The sequence below is a fragment of the Musa acuminata genome, chromosome BXJ1-3 (assembly GCF_036884655.1).
Source record: "Musa acuminata AAA Group cultivar baxijiao chromosome BXJ1-3, Cavendish_Baxijiao_AAA, whole genome shotgun sequence".
Classification (NCBI taxonomy): Eukaryota; Viridiplantae; Streptophyta; class Magnoliopsida; order Zingiberales; family Musaceae; genus Musa; species Musa acuminata.
Genome location: NC_088329.1, coordinates 1,782,181 through 1,805,665, shown reverse-complemented (window position 1 = coordinate 1,805,665; position 23,485 = coordinate 1,782,181). Strand labels below are relative to the sequence as shown.

Below are 23,485 nucleotides of genomic sequence, written 5' to 3'. Positions count from 1 at the left end.
ATATCTATGAAAGAAAACGATCTTAAAAAGTGGTATGATATAATAAAAGAAGAGTTAAAAATCAATAGATCAAAATGGTGTTTGATAATTAGTTGAATTACCTAATAACTATATATAAAAAAATTGATTGCGAATGAGATTTTAGTCGAAACTTGATTGAATGGGTAATATAGGACGATATAACAATTAGATTTATGGTCACTTAGTTTATGACTATGAAATTTTATTGTAGGACTTAGTATGATTAGACTCAATTACCAAATTCTTGAATATACTTTTTGATATATCGTAGAAATTTCATTTTTAAGAATAGTAAGTATTCTGATAGCATTATGATGTAAAGTTCTCGATGGTTAGAGAAAGAGTTCAAAAATAATTAATATTAATTAAAAACTTAAGTTTTACTATATTGATTACCGATCCATTTATTTAAAACTTAAGCAAGGAATTTGTGAGATAAAAGATATAGTAATATATATTTGAGTAAATGTTATAGTTGACATTCTTATTTGCATATTTAAAGTTATTTAATTCTATTATCATATATATATATATATATATATATATATATATATTATAATTGAATATATATAATAAGATTGTCTTAACAAGATAAATTATAGTAATCATTTTTTATTATATTAGGAAGGACTAACAGTATTATGAAACATAAAAGGAATTATGGCATTAGTGACATGCAAATACAACCGTTATGACTCGCATTGATAGTTAAACTTAATATGATATTATGTTTATTGGATTTATTAATATATTTTATAAAATTTATTTTATGTATATTTTTTTTTTAAGTTTTAAAATCTAATTAAGTAAAATTATTTTTAAATAAAATTTAATTTTATTTATTTTTATTTTAAATTTTTTATACCTTATTAATTTATGGTTAGAGTGAGAGAATGCTAGATTATGTGATCATATTTAATTAAATATAATATATTATAGATTTGATTGAATTTTGATTACGATTATCGATAAATAAAAGGAAAATCCAATTATGAAATGATTCGTCGCTATATGATCTTCATAGGAATGAAACAGTTAGTTATTTAAAGATGTATAAATTTTCTCTTATATCCTCTTTATTGCTCATAGCAGTCATGTCCTTAAAAGATAAGAAGAGAAAAAAATGAGAGTCTAATTCTCTTTACAGATTAATATCATTATATCTTTGGGCTCCAATAACGATATATCTACATATTAGATAAAGATTTTCTAAATAATATCAAAAAATATTCATCATAAATTTAATACATCACTATTTGATATTCAATTTTTTTTATAATAATAATATAATTATAATTTTTATACTTACAAAACTTATACAGAAGGATATCGTGTTAACTCTGGATTATCTTCTCCAACTAAATATAATTCTTTCTCTTAAACATAAGAAAAGAAAAGAAAACAACCAATATAAGAAAAGAAAAGAAAAGAACAAGAAGTAATATTCCCAACAATTTGAGGTAAATAAGAAAATGATGGTTCGTCAAAAATATGCACTTCTTTTTTTCTTTCTATATATCCAACTCATATGATGTCTCTCTGATTACAAAATTTGGCATCTTTCAACTTCGTCACTCCCATCAAGTAAAACTCTACAAACTCTGAAATGAAATGAATTTACATCATTCTCTTCGTAGGTTTTTTTTTTCTCTGAACTATGTGGCCGACAAGTGTAAGAAAGGGTTGTAGAAGGAAATTTTCACATGGTAAGTGCAAAACCTTCTCAAAGTGCACATCCTTCAAGCAGAAGTATCTTCATGTCAGAAAGATAAAACGTTTTCTCGATCTCCTATATCATTAACAACAAGCTGATATGAGAGAGTGGATTTATGGTGGGTCAGGAGGATAGCCGAAGTGCCATTTGCTGGAGAAGCAATCTCTTCTGGGCACTGTTGATAAGGCCGCTGCATTCAGCATTTACAAGCACTTCTGTCATTATAGCTGCAGCATGCCCAGTAGGCTCCTCAGACGCCCTCCTCAACATGAACACCTGTAACAGCAGTTAATTGGTTCGTTTTATATAAAATTGATCAGTAAATACTCAGATCAATTGCAACTAAATGTTTCCAAGATACACTGGAACTGGAATAACAGTTAAGAAAGACCTACGGATCAGTTTGATAGCTCCGTTTATAATCATATATATTATCTAGTGTTTGCTGTTTTCAATTACCAGCTTGATGGAGAGCAACAAAGATTCTAATGCCTAAGGGTTACACAAGATGGAAAAAAGTCTCCCATTCACAAAAGAAATGACACATCTTAATAGGAAAAACCAAAGGACTAGCTAACAATATGAGACTCCACATGGTATACATTTTTCCAAGTTTACTGTTAGATATATTATCAACAGGCTGAAGGTATACATGAGAAGAAAAACTACCTGGCCATGATGCGTTATTTCAAGGCAACCAGGTTGCTGGATCCATGGTTCTCCATCGATCTGAACAGGAAATGGACTGTGGACGTGTAACCTTATTACTTTTCCTTGGGCCAACCTTTGGGCCTGTGAAAGTCCGACCTGTTTACCACTGAACAGGTCAAATTTGTTGACGATAACCTATAAAAAATGTTTGTCTGCATGTATGCTTAGATAAAATATAAACCTAATAAATTTTACAACGCTTCTCTTTCCTGTAGCAAAAAGACAGCTGTTTGAAATAAAAAAGAGGAGAAATATTATGTGACATTTAGTTTTCTCCAAATTTACTTAGGAGTTGCACCTAAAAAAGAACATTAGTTTCTTGTAATCAGAAGAGAAGGAATAAAACCTGAAGTTTCCCAAGGTGCCAAGTCCCGGATATGCATACAACTTCAAGTGTCTTATCATGCATTGATTGCATGTCAAAATCATCATCATGCTCGTAGTCATTTTGCCAAAGGTCCACTCCTCCCATGTAGCTACTGATATTTAACACAAGCACACCTTCCGCATCCTGGGTAAATATATATATATAAAATAAGACAGACTCTAAAAGATGATTATATGGACAGCTAGCAAACAGGAGTATGATTTAACCTCTGGGATTTCAACCTCGTGACCATCGACTTCAAGCTTAACTTGCCATGGTAAATCAGCACAAGCTCTGTCCATGATGTCTTTGGCGCCTTCTTTGGCATATCGCAATTTGTTCACAAACTGTAGAATAGGTTATTGCTCAGATATGGAATAGCATATTTTAGTAGCATAATTAGATACTGGCCACAGCTTGTATTACGAAATAGGCCATTTCAATAAATTCCATTGAAAAGCACACAGCTCGCCATAAGGAAATCTTTCGTCTTCCTCTTAATTATGGCTCTTTCAACTCGAAGGCTAAGAAAGCTTCTTCCATGAAGCACGAGTTTATACTGCAAGTGCTCAAACAATACCCTACGGTTTTCATGGCATAATCCCCTCTTTGTTCTCATCTCTATATGTATAGAACCCAAAAATAAAGTGTAGATTATCACTTTATGAGCAGAAGACAAATGATTTTAGTCTTTCACAGTGACATATCTTGACACAAAAGCTGATCTAGTATACAGGGAATCTGTCTGTTAAGGTGAAATAGACACTAGCTCCAACTCAAAAAGAACTCCTACATGCAATGTCAACACAGTCAGGAGCTAAGGTTCTGGGATGTCATCTATCATTTGGTTGGCAACAAAAGAAAGAAGACCTATTGATTTGTCAGATGTATTCTTTAAACATAAAGGTACTGTCTCGTACTTGAAAAAGCATTGTAAATTTGTAACTATGATAAAGCCATGCCTTGATCAGAAAGAGCAGATACAGTTGCTCATTGGAAAACAAGAAAAGAAGAGAAGAGGAAGAAACTAGAGTTCATTACTAAAGGAGTCTTCTGTCTCAAACAGGTGATTTTGTTGGTATTAGACAAATATAACACTGAAGCAAAGTCAAGCAGTAATATGATAAACCCCCCATAGAAACATTATTAGACAAAATTAGAAAAATAGAGTACCCTAATATATCTGAAGTCAACTATTGAATTACCTGGCTATAGAACTTGTCGGGTCTTTCTTCCCGAGTCATGTGAAAGTCATATGCTACCTTTGCATCACACCCAATGCCTATTTGAGAAGGGTAGAAGGGGATGCAGATAAGAGTTCGATATGCTTTAGAGTAAACTCAAGTGCTGATAGAAGCGGCCAACAGTGTAAGCAAAAATACCTAAATAGTTTGTCATAAACTTTGCTTGCTTTGCATTTTCACTTTGCTCCGAATTGTGTTCATTAATTGTGACACTCCAACGATCTAGCATCGTAACTGCTGCATGGTCAATATGTTGAAGAAGAGCTCTCAAACCACCTTGTCCTTCAACTGAAGAAAAGCCTCCTCCCCATTGTAAAACTCGGGACAAGTCATTCCCTGTGCCAAGGGGAAGTATTGCAACAGGAGGTGGAGATTCAAAGTTTTCCTTCTCAATGGCATCGAGAACCCAGGCTACAGTACCATCTCCACCACAGACAAGAATCCTAAAGTATTGGATATTACGGAACAACTTTAATCCAACTTCAGGTCCCTGTGTAGCACTTAATTCAAAGACCTGAAAAGATACATTTTATAATCAGCAAAATTTTAATTCAAATACTCATTGGACTATATATACTAATTCAAGTTAGGAAGAACTATAACAGTATGCTCAAAAGACTAGAACAAATATACATACGATGGATAAAATCTTATAAATGAGTATTTGATTCAAACAACTTTAAATTGGCCAACATATAAAATATGAGTGTCCATGAGTCATTAGAATAAAAAAGAATATTTATCCGCTTATATCCACTACAAAAAAATGCCTTGTTCTAAAAAGTGACTGTAGTGATTTCTGCTGTGGTAGCGATCGTGGCTTATGAACTTGGTATGTATGTAGCAATGTCGTAATGTTATTTGATCTTATAGCTACCAGCCTACTATAATAGGCCATGGCAGACCAGCAGCTCTTGTATTGACCATTATGCTACAAATTCTAGCATGTGCTTCAAGTCCAATAGCATTTTTTTTTTCCAATAGTCATTTTAATATAAGGTTGATATAGACCAATATCATGATAAAATGATTTACACTTTATATTTGACCTATTGTCAAGTCCTATTTACCTGGCAAAAGATGATTGTCAAACATCTATCCCAATCCTACCATATGCACTAGTCCACAATGTTTCTCTCCTCCATGTGCTCTCCCTTGCCTGCAGTCTCTCTAGTTCCCTTGTCCACGCTATTTCTCTCCCACTCACTCTCATGCAGAATCTACAAGTGGATATCATGTTAAGTTTTGATATTTTGATGTCATATAACATATCCATAATCTATTTTCTGGGGAACTTGTGTCCTCAACTTTATATGAACCTTTCATATTTGGATCTTTGCTATGATAAATTTGGGTTTATATTATTGGATCATTTTGTGCTTGTAGTGCCTAATGTCTGCTATCCTACATGAAGACCCTTAAACATAATGTGCTTGCTGCACACAATTTGTAACAATAGGTAGAACAAAAAATTAAGAGCATAAAACAGGAAAACAAACTCATATACAGGGCATAAATGCTCGCACTAAAATATCACTGACCCAATTAAAATCATATGGTGAATGGAGAGAAAATATATATTATGACCAAAAAGCAACATAAAGGACACTGACCTGTACAGGATTTAATAACATGTTCAATCTCCTCCTCAGAGAAGTTCCATTCTGAGCTCCACTCTTGCCGTTAATAAAAACAAGAAGTGGCCTAGCATCTTGCGGCAGATCCACCAGATTATAGTAGTCTTTTCCATTAGCAGCAACAGTTTCCTTGTTTTTCTGGTGGTGACCATTTCTAGTGATTCTAAAACTTGCCAATGTACTGTTGTTCTTTTCATTAGATTTGCTCCATCCAGCAAGACTTCTAAGCATTGGTTCAAGTAGCAAGTTTTCCTCCACCGCATTCTGCAATTTATTAATAGAGACTCCAAAGGAAGCTGAATGATTGCTCCCATATTTACTTCGGTTCCGTCGCCGCCTCATGCGACCCTTCACTGATGAAGCAACGATCTCTTCCTTGATAGAATTCAACATGCCACTATTTCCCTGTTTTCCACCCATTTCTTTCACAGAAAGAGGAGAAAGGATAAGCCTTCTAAGAGGGCCCAGATCACAAACATTACCAGTCTCTTTTAGTAATTTGGCATGACAATCGACATGTAAAAGACACTGACACCACAAGCAGCGCCATACAGGAGAAGCACCAAGGAAAGGTATACCACAGGGTTCATCACAGTAATAACAAAAACAGGACAGCTCAGAGTTCTCATCCAAATCCACCCATCTCTCTGACCAATGATGCAGCAAGCGAGATGCACCAGCTTGTGCTACATGTTTGCAGTCATGTGTGGCATACCCAGAACAATGAAAATGAGCTGCAACACCACAAACAGAGCACCGGTGGATGGGAACATCACATGTCCTATCGTCTCCAAAAGTTTGTGGGGATACGAATGAATATAAACAGACACAACAAGCAGATGGTTGACCACTATGAGAATTGTCTTCTGTCCATACATGGGGAGATGTTGGACATTTTAGATTTTCCCATGCTTTCTTTTTTTCTCTAGCTGCAGCTTTAACCCAGTTCAGCGATGCCTGCCTCTGAAACTTCAGGAATGCATAAACAACAGCTAGAAGTGCAAATGATCCAGCAGTGATAAGCCAGACAAAAATCCCAAATCCTGAAACACCGGTCTCAGTAGCCATTCTTAGAAGTGTAGAACCCACATCCATCATTATTAGCCTCAGTTGCTCCACTCATCAGGTCATAGTCAAAAGAGGGAAATAACTCTAGCAAGAAAAAGGTTTCTGAAGATCCAAGAAAACCTGTAAAAGAGAACCCAATCACCACCGAGAATTTTAATTAAAGTACAAAAATACCATTACTCCTTCCAAAAACAATTAAGTTCAATGAACTGCCAGATGAACATAAGATAACAAGATTCATTTAGATCAAGACATGTAAAAGATTTTGTTGTTGCTGTTCAATGGCATCAGCCAAAAACATCCAGAAGTGGCATATTACTGTAATATGATGCACTCTGACCTACTGTAAGAAAACTTTAATTCAATAAGACAACGATAGTAAAGAAAATTATACACCAGCATGGAGAAGAAACTTAACAAAATTCAATGTCTATACTTGCACCCTTAAAACATATATGGTTGCTTAACATATATAATAGAAAATGATGGTGAAATAGCCGGACTAGTGGTTAAAAGGTCCAAACATCCAGGAACTTGTGTAGTTCTTAAAGATTTGGGTTCCCAGACAACGTCGAAGGTGGAGAACCTTTGCCATAATTCCGACAGGCAGATCAATTTTAAGCTACCGAAGCTTAATGTAAGCAATTTCATGTAAAAAGACTTCCGCCCTGAGACGCTTAATCACGAGAAAAATCACAGAAACGACAAGTAACTCAGAAGCCCAAATTGATACAGAATAGCACTGATCAACAACGAATCCCCAAGGAAACCAATATAAATCCAACAGAAAGAACAAAAATCCCAACAGAGATTCAAGAATCATGAAGCCAATTGCACAACCCGACACCACGGCTGCAAATCCCTCTTAAGATCGGGACCCTTGTAAGCTCAAATCGAGAAAGAATGGGGAAAGTGAAAAGGGAAAAGGAAAACCCTATCGGTCGATCCCACATTACCGGAAATACAAACTGCAAACGAAGAGGAAGAGATGAGATACGTAGGACCAAAAACCAAATCCAAACCCCGCAATTCTTCTCCCTTTTACACGATTTATCGGTCGAATCTGTCTTGGAGGCGAAGCAAAGGAGAAGAAGAGGAGGAGAGGGAAAGAGAGGTGGCGAGGGAACCCGCAACGGGAGGAAAGCGGGGTGGCCATCGAGGCCGACGACTGCTTTATATCATCATCGCACCACATTGCATTCGATGTGCGCGTACAGCGTGCTCGGGACGTTTGCGTCCTTTTTCTTAACGGGTCAAGCGGGGTCGGCGACTCCGTAAAAGAAAGCAGCGGATGGTCTTTTGTTTTCCCGAGCTTGATCGAATCAAACCGAGTAATTTTCTCGGGTGACGTGGTCGTCTGAAAGAGCCTGAGCTGGCTCGTGCCGTGTAGCTATAGCTGGCACATGAGAGTACATGTCAACCCGGGAATATTTCCGGGGTGATTCAGTCACGGCATAGTGGAAAGCAAGCCTTGATGATAACTCCGCTAGCGACGAGACCTGCGCCTTCAATGAGAGAAGGAACGTATCAGACTCGGTCACAACGCAGTAGAAAAGATGCCCTGATAACTATGTATATAAACATAGTTATTCCTATTATTACTATCTAAGATGTGCGTCATTTGATGTATATTTTGACTCTCCGATTGTTAATGCGGTCTCATCGCGAGCGAATTCATTGTGAGATTTGACTTATGAATTCGGAAAATGATGGAAACTGATATGAACTTGAGATCCCATTACTCGATGATGTTGAGTCGAGACAATACATATTTATAGTTGAGATCCAATTCCGTGTTTACTAAGCCATAGCTGATGGGGACTGTTCGCGATGGGTCTGAGCTGCTGCTACCAAAGCCAAGTCATGCAATATGGGCACCCATCCGTCATCCAACACTTGAACATACAAATGACATCTTCCCCTTATATTATCCAATATTTCTCACAATCTTTTTTCTTTTTCCCTTTTTCCGCTTCGTTGGAAGATAAAATGCAAACGTTTAATCAACAATTAATTTAAGATTTATTAACAAACTAAAATTCTTGAAGGATAGCATTAAATTTAATATTAAAAAACTGTTAATAATATTATTGCCCTCACGCAGGATCGAACTACGGACCTTCAGTTTACAAGACTGACGCTCTACCACTGAGCTATAAGGGCTATTGGTAATAGTTGTTGAAAAGTATATACTTAAATAAAATAATTTGATAGTGGGTCGGACTGGATGATTCATACCCGACCTGTTCATTGCCGGTTTAAGGAGGAATCGCCGAACCATCGTGAAAGCCTTCGCCTCGGAGAAGGACGCCTTTCTCTTCCTCCTTCGACGGCGTCGATCGGATCCGATCAAAACCCTATTTACCGATAGATTCGACGTCGCCGGCGTGATTCATTGTCCAGCCCCTGGTCTCTGATGCTTAATAGTATGATCTCTGTTCTCTTGAGTCGAATTCAATCTTTTTCTAGTGATATTTCGTGTTCCGTGGATATCTTGTTTCATCGCGTAACATTTTGTGGTGTCGTTGTTTGTCTAATGCCTTTCTTATATCTTTCCTTTGCTATTTGGATCCGAGCGTAATCCGATTGGCAAGTATTGGTCGGTGTTTGATTCATTAGGCTTAAAAGTTCTCCCCTTTTTCTTGTCTCCTAACCCTTCCTACATGTAGGATTTACAGCGTTCTTCTACTGGGTTTTCTTTCAGCAGTAGTTTTCTGATTGGACATGAACCTAAATTTTGTTTCAAGCTTCGCCCAATTCCATCCCTTCTGTGTCACGTAGAAACAGAACCTAAGGCCTAAGTGTTTAACAAGATAATGTCTTCCATCTGTCTCAGTTGGGTTGATTACTTGTTCTCAATGGTTTTAAACCACTACCTTTTTTTTTTTTATCAGGTTTTTGTTATCCCGTAGTTTATTCATTGATGTTTAAATTTCACCTTTTTTTTATTTTCTTGCTGTAAATTGTTTAACATGAAGGTATGAGACTGATCCTAGTGTTTAGATTCAACACTGATATTTGCTAATACCATGTTCTTAGTCACACCGATTTGGCAAACATAAATATAATTTATGGTTCAGAAGTGGATATTCTCTTACAAAAAGGAAATGAATATGGACGTAAAGAGAGGGAACTTTGATGCCACAGAACCTTGCTCACTTGTTACGAGGATGATCTGTGTTAGAATGATAAAATTATCTTTGCCTACAGGGGTAAGGCTGCATATTGACCCTTCACAGGGTAACATTGACAAGAGTCACATGCATTGGGCTGTCTATGTAGATGAGCCAGTAGCAATTTTTATCACATTATAAAGAAATGCTAATATTTGATCTATATGTGAGCTATGTTCATACCATGATTGACATACACTTATCCTTACATTTAGTTTGAAGACGTTGTGTCATATTTTTTCATCTCATGTGATGGTCAATGAAGTATGGTTGGAATGATGTTGCAATTTAATTGATTTATTCGTGGATTTAATTCTTTTGCAGGCTTTTTGCTGAAAACGTCACTTTCCAGTTTAGTGGTTTGAGAATTCTGTAATTTATGATGTTCCTCACAATCACATGGCATCAGCAATATTCTCCTATTTGCAAAATCTCTGGCCATTTTCGATATTTAAGGCTGATGATTTGAGAATTTCAGCCCAACTAGTTTGCAAGCTTTCGATCCCAGATAAAACAAAGCAGTTTGTTTTTGCTCTCCGTGAACCAGACTCTGACTCGATAGTGTATATATTAGCTGCTCAGAACCTATCACTGCAATCTGCCTTGGATGCAGAGTATCTGATCAAAGAAGTTCAGCCGAAGGTTGTGGTTGCTCAGATTTCTCCGTCAGTATTGGCTGATATCCGAACAGAGGAGAAGTGCTTAAAAAATGATCGAGTAAACAATGTGCCGACTTCATCATTTGGGGTGCTTAAAAGATGTTTCATAGAAAAAATCAACAAAGATCATTATGAAAGTTTTGCTGGGTGTCAGGTCTTACAAGAGATATTTGGAGTTGGGTTTTATGGCCATTTCTTGGCTGCAAAGAGAGCTGCAGAAGAGACAGATTCACATTTTATATTACTTGAGTCACCATATGACAAAGGATATGCTGGAACTAATCAAGACAATGATAAAGATGGAGGTCAGGGCTCAGGGTTGCACATACAAACAAGTGGCTTGCTTCCTGGAAAAGTTACTTCAGCTCTCTGCTCAAGTTCGAAAAGAATCTGTGTAGATGACACACTTAAGTCAGAGATGATTAAGTCAGTGATTCCATTTCTTGATCTAATAATCTCAAAAGAAGGTCAACCTGACCCAAAATCCAAAGTGGTACCTGTAAAAGATGAGCCAAATTTTAATTATAAAGTGCCTCTGTTTGCACAATCTTTTTATCCTTTACTCACAGATCTACATGACATATTCATTGAACTTCCATCAATCGGAAAAGCTCTGGTTTCTGTTCAGAGAATGCTTGCTGATATCAATGATGGAAAGCCAGTTAATACTCAAACTTTATCCAGTGTATATATTTTCAGGATTGCAGTCGAGGGTTTAAGGATAGCTTTAAACAATTCTGCCCGTTTTCCGATGGAAAGAACAAAAAAAAGCAACTCAACAGAAATAGAGTTTTTTGAGCTCCCTTCTGAAGAGAAATCCCATGTTCTTTTTGTGCAAGCTCTTAGGAGCCAAGCAAAGAAGTTTGGATCTGTGGTGGCCATAGTTGATGCGGGTTGCTTGGCTGGTCTCAGGAGGCACTGGAATACATCTGTACCCCTCAATGTTGCAGAGTCAACTGATACATGTTTTACGAAATATCATGATGATGATCCCGATGCAAATGATGAAAAGGTAGTTGAGAACATGAAAAGAAAGGGCCTTTTAGCAGAAAGGCCTGTGGTAACAATTGGCGCAGGAGCTACAGCAGTTCTTGGTGCATCATCACTATCAAAAGTTGTTCCTGCATCTACAATTGTTAAGCTTGCAACATACAAAATTCCTGCTATTTTGAAACTCAGCTTGGCACAGTTGCAAAGGACAGCTACTATTGGACTTGGTAATATCCTTGGCTCATCACATTTTCTTACACATGGGCTTACAAGTGCTGGAGCCAAGACCTCCACCTTGAAGTTCACAGCATCAGCTGAAAAAATTCGTGCCATGACACACACTATGATAGCATCAGCTGAGAGAACAAGCTTGTTGGCTATGAGGACATCATTCTACGAGATTATGAGGAGGAGGGGTGTCCGGCCAGTGAGGTTTGCGTCATTGGCTACCTTCGGTAGCAGCATGGTTGCTTGCTCTGCACTTCTGGCTTATGGAGATGGGATTGAGTGTGCTGCTGAGGCATTGCCCTCTATTCCGATGATTGCGTCATTGGGTCGTGGGCTTCAGAGTTTGCACCAAGCATCCCAGGCAGTGAGAGAGGCATGGTACTAAGATACGGGAAGCTTTCCAGTCTCTGATGTACAATTTGAGAAAATGAGAGCACAGAAAAGAAGGATTGATATCTCTTGGTTACCTGTCGCCACTGTTTTAGATCTTTCAAATAACTGCAGCTTTTATATTGCCCTGTGCCATGTCTTCAGTTGTGGTTAGCCCCATCGCAAAGAAACTGCAGATTGAGATTTTAGGCACCTAGCTGTTTATGGAATTCCGGACAGCACATTTTGTTCTCTAGCAATCCAATTTATTTACATTTGGGTAACTGATCTTTCGGGCCTCATCACATGCTAGAGATTGGAATGGAAAAGCTTGGATTTATATCCGCTTGTATATAGTTTTTTTTTTTCCTTCTTAGTTTCTTGGATTTCTTTTTTTTGTGTTGTTGCTTTAAGATTGTCATGACATGGAAAAATGATCTTAGAATTGCATTGACATCTAATAAATACATTACTATTTTCTAATGGATAGTCTACTTTATTAATTTGTGAATCCGCGGTCTTAGTGTTGAGAGATGGCTTATCTAGTTCTCATAATTGTGGAAGAGGTATGGGTTAGCTTGACTAGAATATGCTCCAATTTTATGTAGGTCGTGTGTGTGGATTTTTGTTTTCTTTTTTCCCTCCCAGTTATGAGAAGCAAAAGGCCTGATCAACATGTTTAGCTAACACTTCTGGGACCTTGGTGTTATTTGCAGTTGTCCTTAAGAGTTCTGTGCATCAACAGCAAGTATGATGGAGAAGCAATTCCACTTTCTTTTCCACTCCAACCAAATTGAGAGCTTCCAAGTTATTTTGTTTTGGAGGAGGGACTCCTTTTGATTCCTGTTCTGCGGGAGATGTGTGTGTTGTGGGATCATGTCATTTTTTCTCTCAATTGGACGATACATCAAATCAGTCCATTTGGTCCATGCCAATCAACAAAACCCAGCTCAAGGTATTGAAAATTAATCAAGATTGTTTGATCAGTATATATTGATGAGAAAATTAAGTTTTCTCATTGTTTTGTTGATCTGAAATATGGGTAAGATTTTTATTTCTTGTTTTGGTTCTGCTGTGGCTTTAGATTTTGGTTCAAAATTTTACTTTGCTGGTCAACATTTTAAGTGAGAGAGGAAAAGAAACCATCTTTAGATCATTTGGTTCTACTCATTATTAGTTTAATCAAGAAGGCTCTGTGACTATTTGTCAAATATTTTGGTTAGTTGTCAACTTGACATGTAAACTTCTCGAGGATTGTGCCAAATTTGTGCCAATTCAAAGTGTAGGCAATTCGATTTATCGATTAATCCAAACAGGTATCTGCTAAAGAAGCTCATATTTATATCTATCCAAGCAGGCATCTGCTAAAGTATACATGCAAATGAAACTTGCTGACTGTTAACTCATTGATAACTGGTAAAGTGTGAGCAAGAACATGTTTTAGACTGGCTCAAGTGATCACTGTAATCTTCTGTTTATTTGTAGAGAATAAACAGAAGATTACCTTTTGGTGTATTGATATGCTTTATTTGGAGAGCCATCATCTGATGCCTAAATGAGTTTGATGGATGTGATTTTATAACTTCTAGGTGGAGTAATGTTCTGTGAGAATATGTCAACTTTCCTAATGGCACCTGTATATTGCAATTGGGAACTTTGTTCCCTGACAAGGGAACCTGTGGATGGGAGTATATGGTTGGATCACAAAGTCCAATAGAATACTGCCTTTGCATATCATCTTGGGAATATCCAGGCATCATATCATAGCTAGGATTTGCACATCATTACTGGTTTTCTGTGACTGGGGAAATGGTAACATTAGGTAAATCTGTTAGATATTATCATGTTCTATATGCAGTATTTGTCTATTTTCATATTGTTGCTGCTTGTAGACTCAAATAGAATGGGTGTTGAGAAATCAAAACTTTGTCAGGTGAATAATAAAACCAGGTTTTCATTAACTAAATACTTGGAATAGTATGATCTTGACATGCTAACTGAGATTTACCTTCTGAAACAATGATTAAACAGTGATTATGGAGTCGACATGGAATATCTATTAGATCTAGTTATAGGTACATGCAAAGAACCACTAATCCTTATCAACTGTGTATAATCTAGATTGAGAAAGCTAGATAGAACAAGTCACTGAGATTCTCAGCTGCAGGTTAAGGCTTCAGTTGATTGTTTCAGTCTTTTCTATCATTTTGACTGTTGTCAGCTTCAGAATACCTATAAGAGATGCCCATGCAATCACCTTCCCTTTGTTCTGGATCACTTTGTTTACTTTAGAGTCCATGGAAAGTTAGATGTTGGATTCTTTTTTCCTTTACTTGCATACATATAATATCTTTTTATCCAGGTACATGTACTGATGTAAACTAAGCACAGAATCAACCTCTTCCTGGGTATGAAACTCCAAATATAACAGCAGACTTAAACTTGTTACTCTGAACTTGGACAACCAAATCTTGGACAGCATCTTCCTGAATGTATCATTTATTCAGATCTGTTCAGCAGAGGCCAATCCAGTTGCATCTGATGAAGCCCAGTCATCAGATGTTCTATTTGAGTGGGAAGTCAAAAGGTAGCACCAAATAGTTATTGTACCACATGTGAACAGTCTAAATGCCTCACCTTGATACATGACTGATCCCCTGCAACCTTGTCTTCTATTCAATGGAACTGCTGCAATCTTTCTTTTTTTGATGTCTTTGATAGGAAACAACACTGCCACTGCCATTATGATTCAAGTCATGCTTATTTAAGCCTGGGATGAACAAAATGAGAATATATTGGTGACAGGGAGTGGTTCTAGAATGCTTTCATTGCATATCTTGGTTCCAATACTTTTTAGCTTTGAAACGAAGATCAGAAGAAAAGGAGAACCCAACCTTATTCAAAATGCTCAGACCTACTTTTTTGGCTTTCTTCAATTGGCAAGCATTCATTGTATGACTCGATTGTTCTCTTCTTCTTCTCACTCCACAGTTGCTCAGAGGTATGAAGAACTTTACTTGTTTGTACAAGATAACAAATAACAAGAACCAGTTATTTTCTCCTTCCATTTTACTTCAGACACTCTCCTTTTTCCACTTCATGATCTATTCTTGTAGTATGTATGGCTCATAAGTTTCTTCTAGCTGTAGATTCTAATCCATTCCATCTTGTAGTAAATTTTGGACTACACTGACCACATGCCAATGCATGTTGAACAAGGAGAGGTGACACATACCAATCACAAACAACATATAAATCATGAATGTATTTGAAGATTCTAACTTGAACTGATATATGAAACCTATACGGCTAATAATGTGTCGGCAGATGATCTATAAATCAACTTGCTTATGAGCTTATTAAGCCACATGAGAGTGAACAAAACAATCTCCCAGTTCAAGAGAATGCAGTTTCCAAGAAGCATCCATTGGCAGAGAGCATATTGAGAAAGCAAGCATGGAGAAAGGGTCCTAAAGGCATGCCCACAATTTCCAAGCATCTTAGGATGATGACCAAACCATGATCTCTCTCTCTCTCTCTCTCTCTCTCTCGTGTGGATATCATTCTTCCTTCCATTTAATGGTGAACGGTCTCAGTCTCTCAGATACACTTACACTTCAGTGCAGGCAAGATATGGATTCAGCTTCAGCAAAAGATCGATGCAGCATTTAGAAAAGAGGTTGCTAAGAGAATATAACCAGCAAAGCATCTTGTTGACCACCCAGCCTGCCTATTCTTGAGCTCAACAATCTTCTCATGAAGAATCTATTCAGAAGAGTGAGTACATGTTGCCGACAGTATCAAATACATGTTCATTCACTCTCTCTCTCTCTCTCTCTACGCAACACCATTGTCAAATCACACTTAGCTAAGCTACAAGTGCTGCCGCCGAGAGGAAGAAGAATGAAACATGGATGCCATGACATGAAGTCATTCGCCATGATCTCCACACCTCCGAAGACTCGTTGGGGTCCAAAGCATCCGCGAAAGCAAAAGCCATTAGGTTCTTACTTGCCCCGCGAGCTTACAACTCTCCTTATTCGAAGCACGGGGGCCAAATCCAGTGATGCCGTCGTGGCCGGATTTGCGGGGGAGACATTTAGAGCAAGCCAAGTCAAAAGGCAACAATCCATCCACCTTTCCTCGCTGCCATGCGTCACTCGCTCTAGATTTTATTCACCTTCAGAATCCATCAAAAATGGATTCCGCGACCATGATGAGGTTTCTATATAACCAATCCCCTCCCACCCACCCCCTCCACCACCATTGCCATCGATCTCCTCGGCTTTGGTTACCGACTTACCGAGAAGCTCTCTTCTGCTGTGGTCGATCATGTCGAGGGACGCCCTCGTCGTTGGTAATGTCGTGGGTGACGTGTTGGACCCATTCGTCAAGTCCGCGACGATGAAGATAACCTACAACAAGGAATTGACGAATGGGTCCGAGCTCAAGCCCTCGATGGTGGCCACCGAACCGCGAGTGGAGATGCGAGGACACAGCACGAGAAACCTTTACACGCTTGTGAGTATCCGTTTCCGAGTTGTCTCATAATCAACAACGAAATGTGCAGGAAAAAAAATGCCTAAGTCCGATCCCACCTCCATCTAATCCAATCGGAACAACAAGTTAGATTTTCCGTTAGTTGACTTCAAATCTTCTGAGTCGTATAATGAACGACGACGAAGTCCGCTGGGAAGTCAAAGATTTGAGTTGGAGTCTCATCCCACCGCAATCTAATCCAATGGGAACAAACGTTAGAATAGGCCAAAACTGGAGGTTGGTTTGTCCACTAGTGGCAGAACAAAGGACACAAGTGGAGAGACTGTCGAAGCTTTTTTCTGCAGTCTTTTGATGATAAGACTGTTTTGACTTTTTGTTCTTTTAGCTTGGCCGTCCTTTTAGCCTTTGGATGATGATGAGAACCAAACTCCTCATCTTTTCAGCTTTGTTGACGAGAGGAGCAAAAGATCATCATCCCATTACAGCCAGAAACATAGAAGAAGAACATCCAGAGGCAGTGAATTATTCTTTTCAATGGTCAATCCATGTGAGATGATAAAAGAATAACATCCAATTTGGTCAGAGTTAGACTTCGGAATTGATAACTCAGAATAATAATTAGGATTCTATGCTGCACTACTAGCAGAAAGAAGAATTTGGATTGATGATGATTGATTACTTCTTCTTCTTCTTCTTCTTCTTCTTCATGTCAAATAAGGTTTAGAGAGCTTGCAGATGCTAACATTGAATACTAGTCTTACAGGTGATGGTGGACCCTGATGCACCAAGCCCTAGCAATCCAACAAAGAGAGAGTACCTGCACTGGTAAGATAAACTTGCAAGAAATCTGGAAGCAATCCCCCCCCCCTTTTTTTCCTTCTTCTTCATCCAATTGAGGAACATTAGCAGCAGCTAGTAATCCTTTGTTTTTTTCTTTGTCGTCTGAGATAGGTTGGTGACAGACATCCCAGAGACAACAAACGCCACTTACGGTGAGTGACAACAAACCACCATGAATTTTTCCATACAAGACATGCATTTATATGCAGACCTCATAAATCAGACATTTTTTTTCTGCGGAAAACACAATGTTCATATGCAAAGTATTTATTTGTGACTAAATGGACCACCGGTTGAAATTAGCATGTTATCAATCTCGGAATAAAAGTACCTGCAATAATAAAGAGGAGCTTTTAAATGGAAACAATAGAAAACTACAATCATAGCATTGTGACGCAAAAAAAGAAAGCCGATGTGTAATTCGATTAAGTTTCTTCGTACAAATTTCAAGGATTTTGTAAAAAACTTCTTGCAATATATATTCCTACGAAAGGAGATTAATTGAAAATTTTGTGGCTCATAATCAAGGATCCATCATCCTTTTTAAGCTATCTTTCTTCCTCTGCCCGATGACAGGAAAAACCCATGTAATCTATCTCAGATACTTAGGACACTACTACTGATTGCTGTTGTTGCCTTTTCAAGGTTATAAGTAATTGAAAATGTATCAGAACTCGTCAGAAAATAAGACCACAGATTTTTCTTGGTCTACAAAATTTTCTAAAAATAGGGAAGAGTTTCAGCACCTGTCCGTGGTAAAGACTTGGTGATCAGTGACCAAGAATTTAACAGAAGTGAAACATGCCCATGATCTCCTCTGGCTAAATCAAAATTGCAACAGATCTGTGGTTGCGATGCATTGCTGGTATATTATCTTGTCAAGCTATCCGGCTTCCTTAGCTTCATGACAACTTTGTTAACTAGCTGTTTCATGCCTCGTAAGTTCACATACTAAACATTCAAAACCTGTCGACGAAAACTAAAATTCTTACTGAGCAAGTTAGAGATAAATATTTCAAAGCCCAAGAATCAAGCTCACTGAGTATAAATCTGTCATCTTTTACCAATAAAAATTGTTCTGAATTCTGATCTTGTGTTTTAGGCAATGAAATTGTCTCCTATGAGAGTCCACGGCCGACCGCTGGAATCCACCGGTTCGTGTTTGTGTTGTTCCGGCAGTCCGTCCGCCAATCCATCTATGCGCCTGGATGGAGACAAAACTTCAGCACAAGGGATTTTGCAGCAGTTTACAACCTAGGGGATCCTGTAGCTGCGATGTTCTTCAACTGCCAGAGGGAGAATGGATGTGGTGGAAGAAGGTACATCAGAACAATAATAGGGTTCAACTAACTCATGCAAATTATCTAACTTAGCTCACCAGACATATATATAGTGCCTGACTCAATGTCCAGGGAACCATCATTTGGAATTGCACTGTGCTTTCCAAATTGGGATGTGCTTTGTGCATATCCAGATCCTATAAAGAACACAAATGCAAAAGCATCTACCTAAACTCACTAAAGAGTACACAAATGCAACAGCATCTACCTAGATCCTCTAAAGAGTAAAATGCAAAAGCATCCTGTTGATACCAAACACTGTTTGCCAAATGTCAGACATGAATTATGGTTCAGAAACTATGAGCGGTGCATAAGCCTAGGACAACATGAGCAGGCTGCGGCTTAGTTTCATGACCAAAGTCTGTGAACATAGAATTATCCATTATTTCCCAATGCCTCCATCATTACCTCTTTCTTGGCCTCAATAAAACAATTTGTAGGTTGTTCAACCCTGAAAGGTAATAGTGTAGGGAAACTAGATCAGGATTTTAAAACGTATACAAGGCCTAGCTCTTCAATCTATAAATAGAATATGTTTCACATTTCTTCCATGACAATCTTGACCTACCTTGCTTATTCCTGTAAGAAGAATATAAAAACATCAATTGCCTTATATACTTGTACATCATGCCCTTATAGCACTGCATCCTGAAATATATCATCCATGAGACATCAATTGCCATATATACTTGTACATCATGGCCTTATAGTACTGCATCATGAAATATATCATCCATGAGCGATTACTTAAATCCCAATATATTGTTTATGATGACAAAATAAGTTTGTTCATTCTACTTGAGATTCCTTAAATTTGGAAGCCACAAATTATTTTCTACAAATATTTCTGTAGAATAGCATTAACTTTCTAATATCAAGAGGGCGACATCTAAGCTCTAATCTTTAATTGTTCAAATGTGGAACCTTAGATAGGAAGGAAGCAGAAAAAACTTAATCAAGAAACATTGTGGCTTTGACAAAACATACAAATTAGTGTCAACTCCATTTGTTGGTATTTTGTAATGTTTGTGTTAAGAAATAAAACAAGCTATGATTAAATTCATGTACAAGGACTCATGAATCTTTTCTTGATTGAAAGGTACCAAGCTGTCAGTGGATGGACGTGATGACTGCAATTGTTTGAGAGTAAGTCAATACTCATTAGGGGAGACTTATGGTGGAGCCATGCAAAAACCTGAATTTTCATGATGACATATGATACTATGCATGATAAGATGCGTACTACAAAATTTTCCTATGTTTACAAGTCTGTTTTATCATCCTACCTGGTAAATTTTGTATTTGCATTTTGATGGTGAAATGTCATGTTTATACCAAGCATAATGCTATTTGGCTTAAACAAAAGTCCTTCACTTATACCACATGGAAAAGTCCAGGCATATATCAAGAAACATAGCGTTAGTACGTGGAATTGCCTGATAACCATAACTGCTGTTAGAAGATTTTTGCAAACATTTAGCAACTAGAGTATCAAATCCAATCCAAATAAAAAGAGTCAAAAATGAAATTGCATTCTTTGAAAACTAATTATATACATAACATGTTTCAAGAAAAAAATACATATAAGACCACGTTCCACTGTATACGATTAACATGTTAACAGAAAATTGATCGAATAAGACAAGGCTCAGTTTCATACTCCATTGGGCTTGAAAATGGATGTGTCAAAATAAAAACCTAAAGCATTATAGGCTCTGCTGAGAACTTCACTACGGATCCCGAAGTTCATTAGCAATAGCAAGTGAAAGATTCGAGATTCCAAAAATTAGAAGGGCTTTACAAAATATCAACCACATGCTGATCAGATCAGCTATGAGTTAAATTGCTTTTTACATAATAGCAGATCAACAAAAAATGACTCTATAATTTTAAATGTTTTGCATTTAAAAAGATATAAAACTAATTCTTAAATGGGAAAGACATATATAGTTACAAAAAATATGGAGAAAAATAAAATAATCAAAAGGTTACATTGACCTACCATACCAGTTCTGGGGATAATTATAGATGGATTATGTTTGCGATGCCTTGTGCACTATGATGACAATACTAGAATAATTTCGGAAGAAAAATTTGGTGAGAGTTTGTTTTTCTGAATATACTGCTAAAACATTCATAAACAAATCTCACCTTCTTTCCTGGCAATGCATACCCAAATATTTGGGACATCAGCTTGTCGATTGCCCAACTTTCAATAACCCATCAACTCCCACTTGCATAAATTTTTTACAGGACTTCCAGCTTCAGTAGACATAACTTTGTGCTTATCTTCTTTCTTTTGAATGCTTATATCAGCAGACTTGAACCATGATACATTCGTGGAATATAGTCGACTGTGAGCTCTGTTTATCTTCTGTTGCCCTTGTTGTGCTGAAGGTGCAAGTTACTTGAGTCAAACCTGGAAAGAGTTTTCGAGAGCCTGCACCACCTTCCACTAGTTTTGAATCCCTGCTATAGTTCACCATGTTGCAATTGTTTATCTAGAGTACACAAGGCTAGCAAAATGTCCTCCTTCAATGGGTGGAGAAACTCTCCAACTATAAACTCATGAGCTTCACCATTCACCTCGACAATACTGGTTCCTGTTTCTTTCTTTACACTTCTCTGCCTCATCAGCCTCCTCACCCTTGTTACATCTGCCCACCTACAATCTGCAGCAAATATGTTAGAGAGGAGCACATACACGCCGCTGTCAGAAGGCTCCAGCTCAAGAAGGTGGCATAAGATTTCTTGAGAAAGTTCCACATTTCCATGAGCTTTGCAAGCGCTCAGTAAAGCTCCCCATACATAAGTGTCAGCTCTAATTGGCATGGATCTAACAAGTCCATAAGCTTCTGATATGAACCCAGCTCTACCAAGCAAATCAACCATGCATCCATAGTGTTCTATCCATGGCACAAGTTTGTAGGATTTAGTCATCAAATCAAACATATGACAACCCTCTTTTACTAAGCCGGAATGACAACATGCACAAAGAATAGCTACAAAGGTAACCTCATTAGGAATGACACCAACTCCCGCCATTTGTTCGAAGTACTTGAGAGCTTCATTACCATGACCATGAGTGGCTAGGGCACCAAGCAATGCATTCCACGAGGTAACATTCTTATGTGGCATCTCATGAAAGCTGTGCACTGCCATATCTACGCATCCACACTTAGAGTACATGTCAACCATTGCGGTCCCTAGATGAACATCCCACTGAATGCCCTTTCGCTCTATGTACTCATGGACCCATCTCCCAGAAGACAATGCCCCCAAGCTCGCACAAGCTGACAGAACACTACATAGAGTGACATTGTCTGGCTCCACTCCAGAAGCCTGCATGGAATTGAAAACATCCATAGCTTCCTTGGGAAGCTTGCATTGCACTAACCCACTAATAAAACTAGTCCATGAAACTATGTCCCTTTCAGGAAGTTCATCAAAGATCTGTCTGGCCTCCTCCAAACACTCGCACTTCAAGTACATATCCAAAAGGGCATTTCCAGCAACCAGACTCAACCCATAGTCATGCTTCAATATCAATGCATGTATTGCCCTGCCCACATTCAAAGCCCCCAATCTCCCACAGGCGACGATGATGCTAACTAGAGTTGCAATGTTCGGCTCCACATCCATCAGAGAAAACAATTGCAGAGCTTTTCCGAATAATCCACCTTTCACATATCCCGAGATCAAGCTGGTCCAGGAGACCACGTCTTTAATGGGCATTTCGTCAAACAGGAGACCTGCATCACCATATTCCTCACACACTGCATATACGTGAACAAGTGCATTCTGGACAAACAGATCGCACGAGAACCGCAGCTTAACTGCGGCACCTTGAAGCTGCCTGGCTTCGCCGATCCCCGAGAACTTGATGCAAGATTTCAGAACGATCGGGAAGGTGTACCTATCGGGAAAGACGCTGTCAGCGAGCATAAGCTTATACGCGACGATGCCCAGGTGTGGGTGCTTGCTCCTGGCATAGCCGGAGATCAAAGAGTTGAAGAGCAGGGGGAACTGGTAGCGGCGGACGCCGTGGATGTGCTTGACGGCTGAGTAGGCCGCGGGAGGAGCCACAAAAGCAGGAAGAAGGGCGGCGACCTCGGCGGCCACGAAGGAGTCCTTGGTGACGCCGGACGTGAGGAGCAGAGCGTGGATTTGGTCGAAGGATCGGATGCGCTTGCGCTGGCGGAGGAGGCAGAGGAGGGCGGACTGCAAAGGGTGGGCGGAGGCAACGTTCATGGTCCTTTCGAACGACGGCCGTTGAAACTGTTAAGGCGTGCTTAAATGGAGTCGAGGGTTTTTGCATGACATTTTTAGCCCGATGTCCATAGCAAATGACACCAATGAACTCATATTTACTGACATATGTGGAGGGTGTTTTGGTCTTTATATAATTATATAAAAGTCTTTATTTTATATGATAAAATTGGAAATGTAAATGTCAAGAAAAACAATATAAAAAAAGCTTATTTGGAAACAAAAGGATGGTTGGCAAAAATTGCATATTAACTTCATTTTTAGTAGACTAATTTTGAAATCAATAAGTAACTTAGATTTGAAAATTAATTAACTCAATTAATATCTTTTTCAAATGATTTTTATTATGTAATTA

At 38.1% G+C, this 23,485-nt stretch overlaps 4 protein-coding genes and 1 non-coding gene across 12 annotated transcripts; 2 read left to right on the top strand and 3 right to left on the bottom strand.

Annotated features, from left to right (window-relative positions):
* Positions 1–1,500: 1,500 nt before the first annotated feature.
* LOC135615742 (diacylglycerol kinase 2-like) lies at positions 1,501–7,953 on the bottom strand. Its single transcript, XM_065114651.1, has 8 exons — positions 7,719–7,953; positions 5,671–6,882; positions 4,196–4,571; positions 4,019–4,095; positions 3,041–3,160; positions 2,793–2,957; positions 2,405–2,542; positions 1,501–2,011 (listed from the first exon to the last, which is right to left on the bottom strand). The coding sequence occupies exons 2-8, from the start codon at positions 6,790–6,792 to the stop codon at positions 1,859–1,861; spliced, it is 2,151 nt and encodes a 716-aa protein (XP_064970723.1). The 5' UTR covers positions 6,793–6,882; positions 7,719–7,953; the 3' UTR covers positions 1,501–1,858.
* A 900-nt stretch (positions 7,954–8,853) lies between these two features.
* TRNAT-UGU (transfer RNA threonine (anticodon UGU)) lies at positions 8,854–8,925 on the bottom strand. Its single transcript has one exon. It is a non-coding gene; the product is annotated as a tRNA-Thr (tRNA).
* Positions 8,926–9,036: 111 nt separating this feature from the next.
* On the top strand, positions 9,037–12,664 carry LOC135615734 (uncharacterized). Its single transcript, XM_065114641.1, has 2 exons — positions 9,037–9,188; positions 10,260–12,664. The coding sequence occupies exon 2, from the start codon at positions 10,335–10,337 to the stop codon at positions 12,195–12,197; it is 1,863 nt and encodes a 620-aa protein (XP_064970713.1). The 5' UTR covers positions 9,037–9,188; positions 10,260–10,334; the 3' UTR covers positions 12,198–12,664.
* Positions 12,665–16,457: 3,793 nt separating this feature from the next.
* On the top strand, positions 16,458–20,152 carry LOC135615732 (protein FLOWERING LOCUS T-like). Its single transcript, XM_065114629.1, has 5 exons — positions 16,458–16,702; positions 17,445–17,506; positions 17,633–17,673; positions 18,624–18,840; positions 19,961–20,152. The coding sequence occupies exons 1-5, from the start codon at positions 16,514–16,516 to the stop codon at positions 19,986–19,988; spliced, it is 537 nt and encodes a 178-aa protein (XP_064970701.1). The 5' UTR covers positions 16,458–16,513; the 3' UTR covers positions 19,989–20,152.
* Positions 17,230–23,137, bottom strand: LOC135615715 (pentatricopeptide repeat-containing protein At4g38010-like). 8 transcript variants are annotated; one of them, XM_065114617.1, is made up of 4 exons: positions 21,013–23,137; positions 18,586–19,509; positions 18,268–18,500; positions 17,230–17,852 (listed from the first exon to the last, which is right to left on the bottom strand). In XM_065114617.1, exon 1 carries the CDS (start codon positions 23,110–23,112, stop codon positions 21,334–21,336), a length of 1,779 nt encoding a protein of 592 aa, XP_064970689.1. In that variant the 5' UTR covers positions 23,113–23,137; the 3' UTR covers positions 17,230–17,852; positions 18,268–18,500; positions 18,586–19,509; positions 21,013–21,333. The 8 variants fall into 8 exon arrangements, with proteins under 8 accessions (XP_064970689.1, XP_064970681.1, XP_064970676.1 ...); XM_065114609.1 differs by having other exon boundaries at positions 18,268–18,487; XM_065114604.1 differs by having other exon boundaries at positions 18,268–18,807; positions 18,900–19,509.
* Between the last annotated feature and the right edge of the window lie 348 nt (positions 23,138–23,485).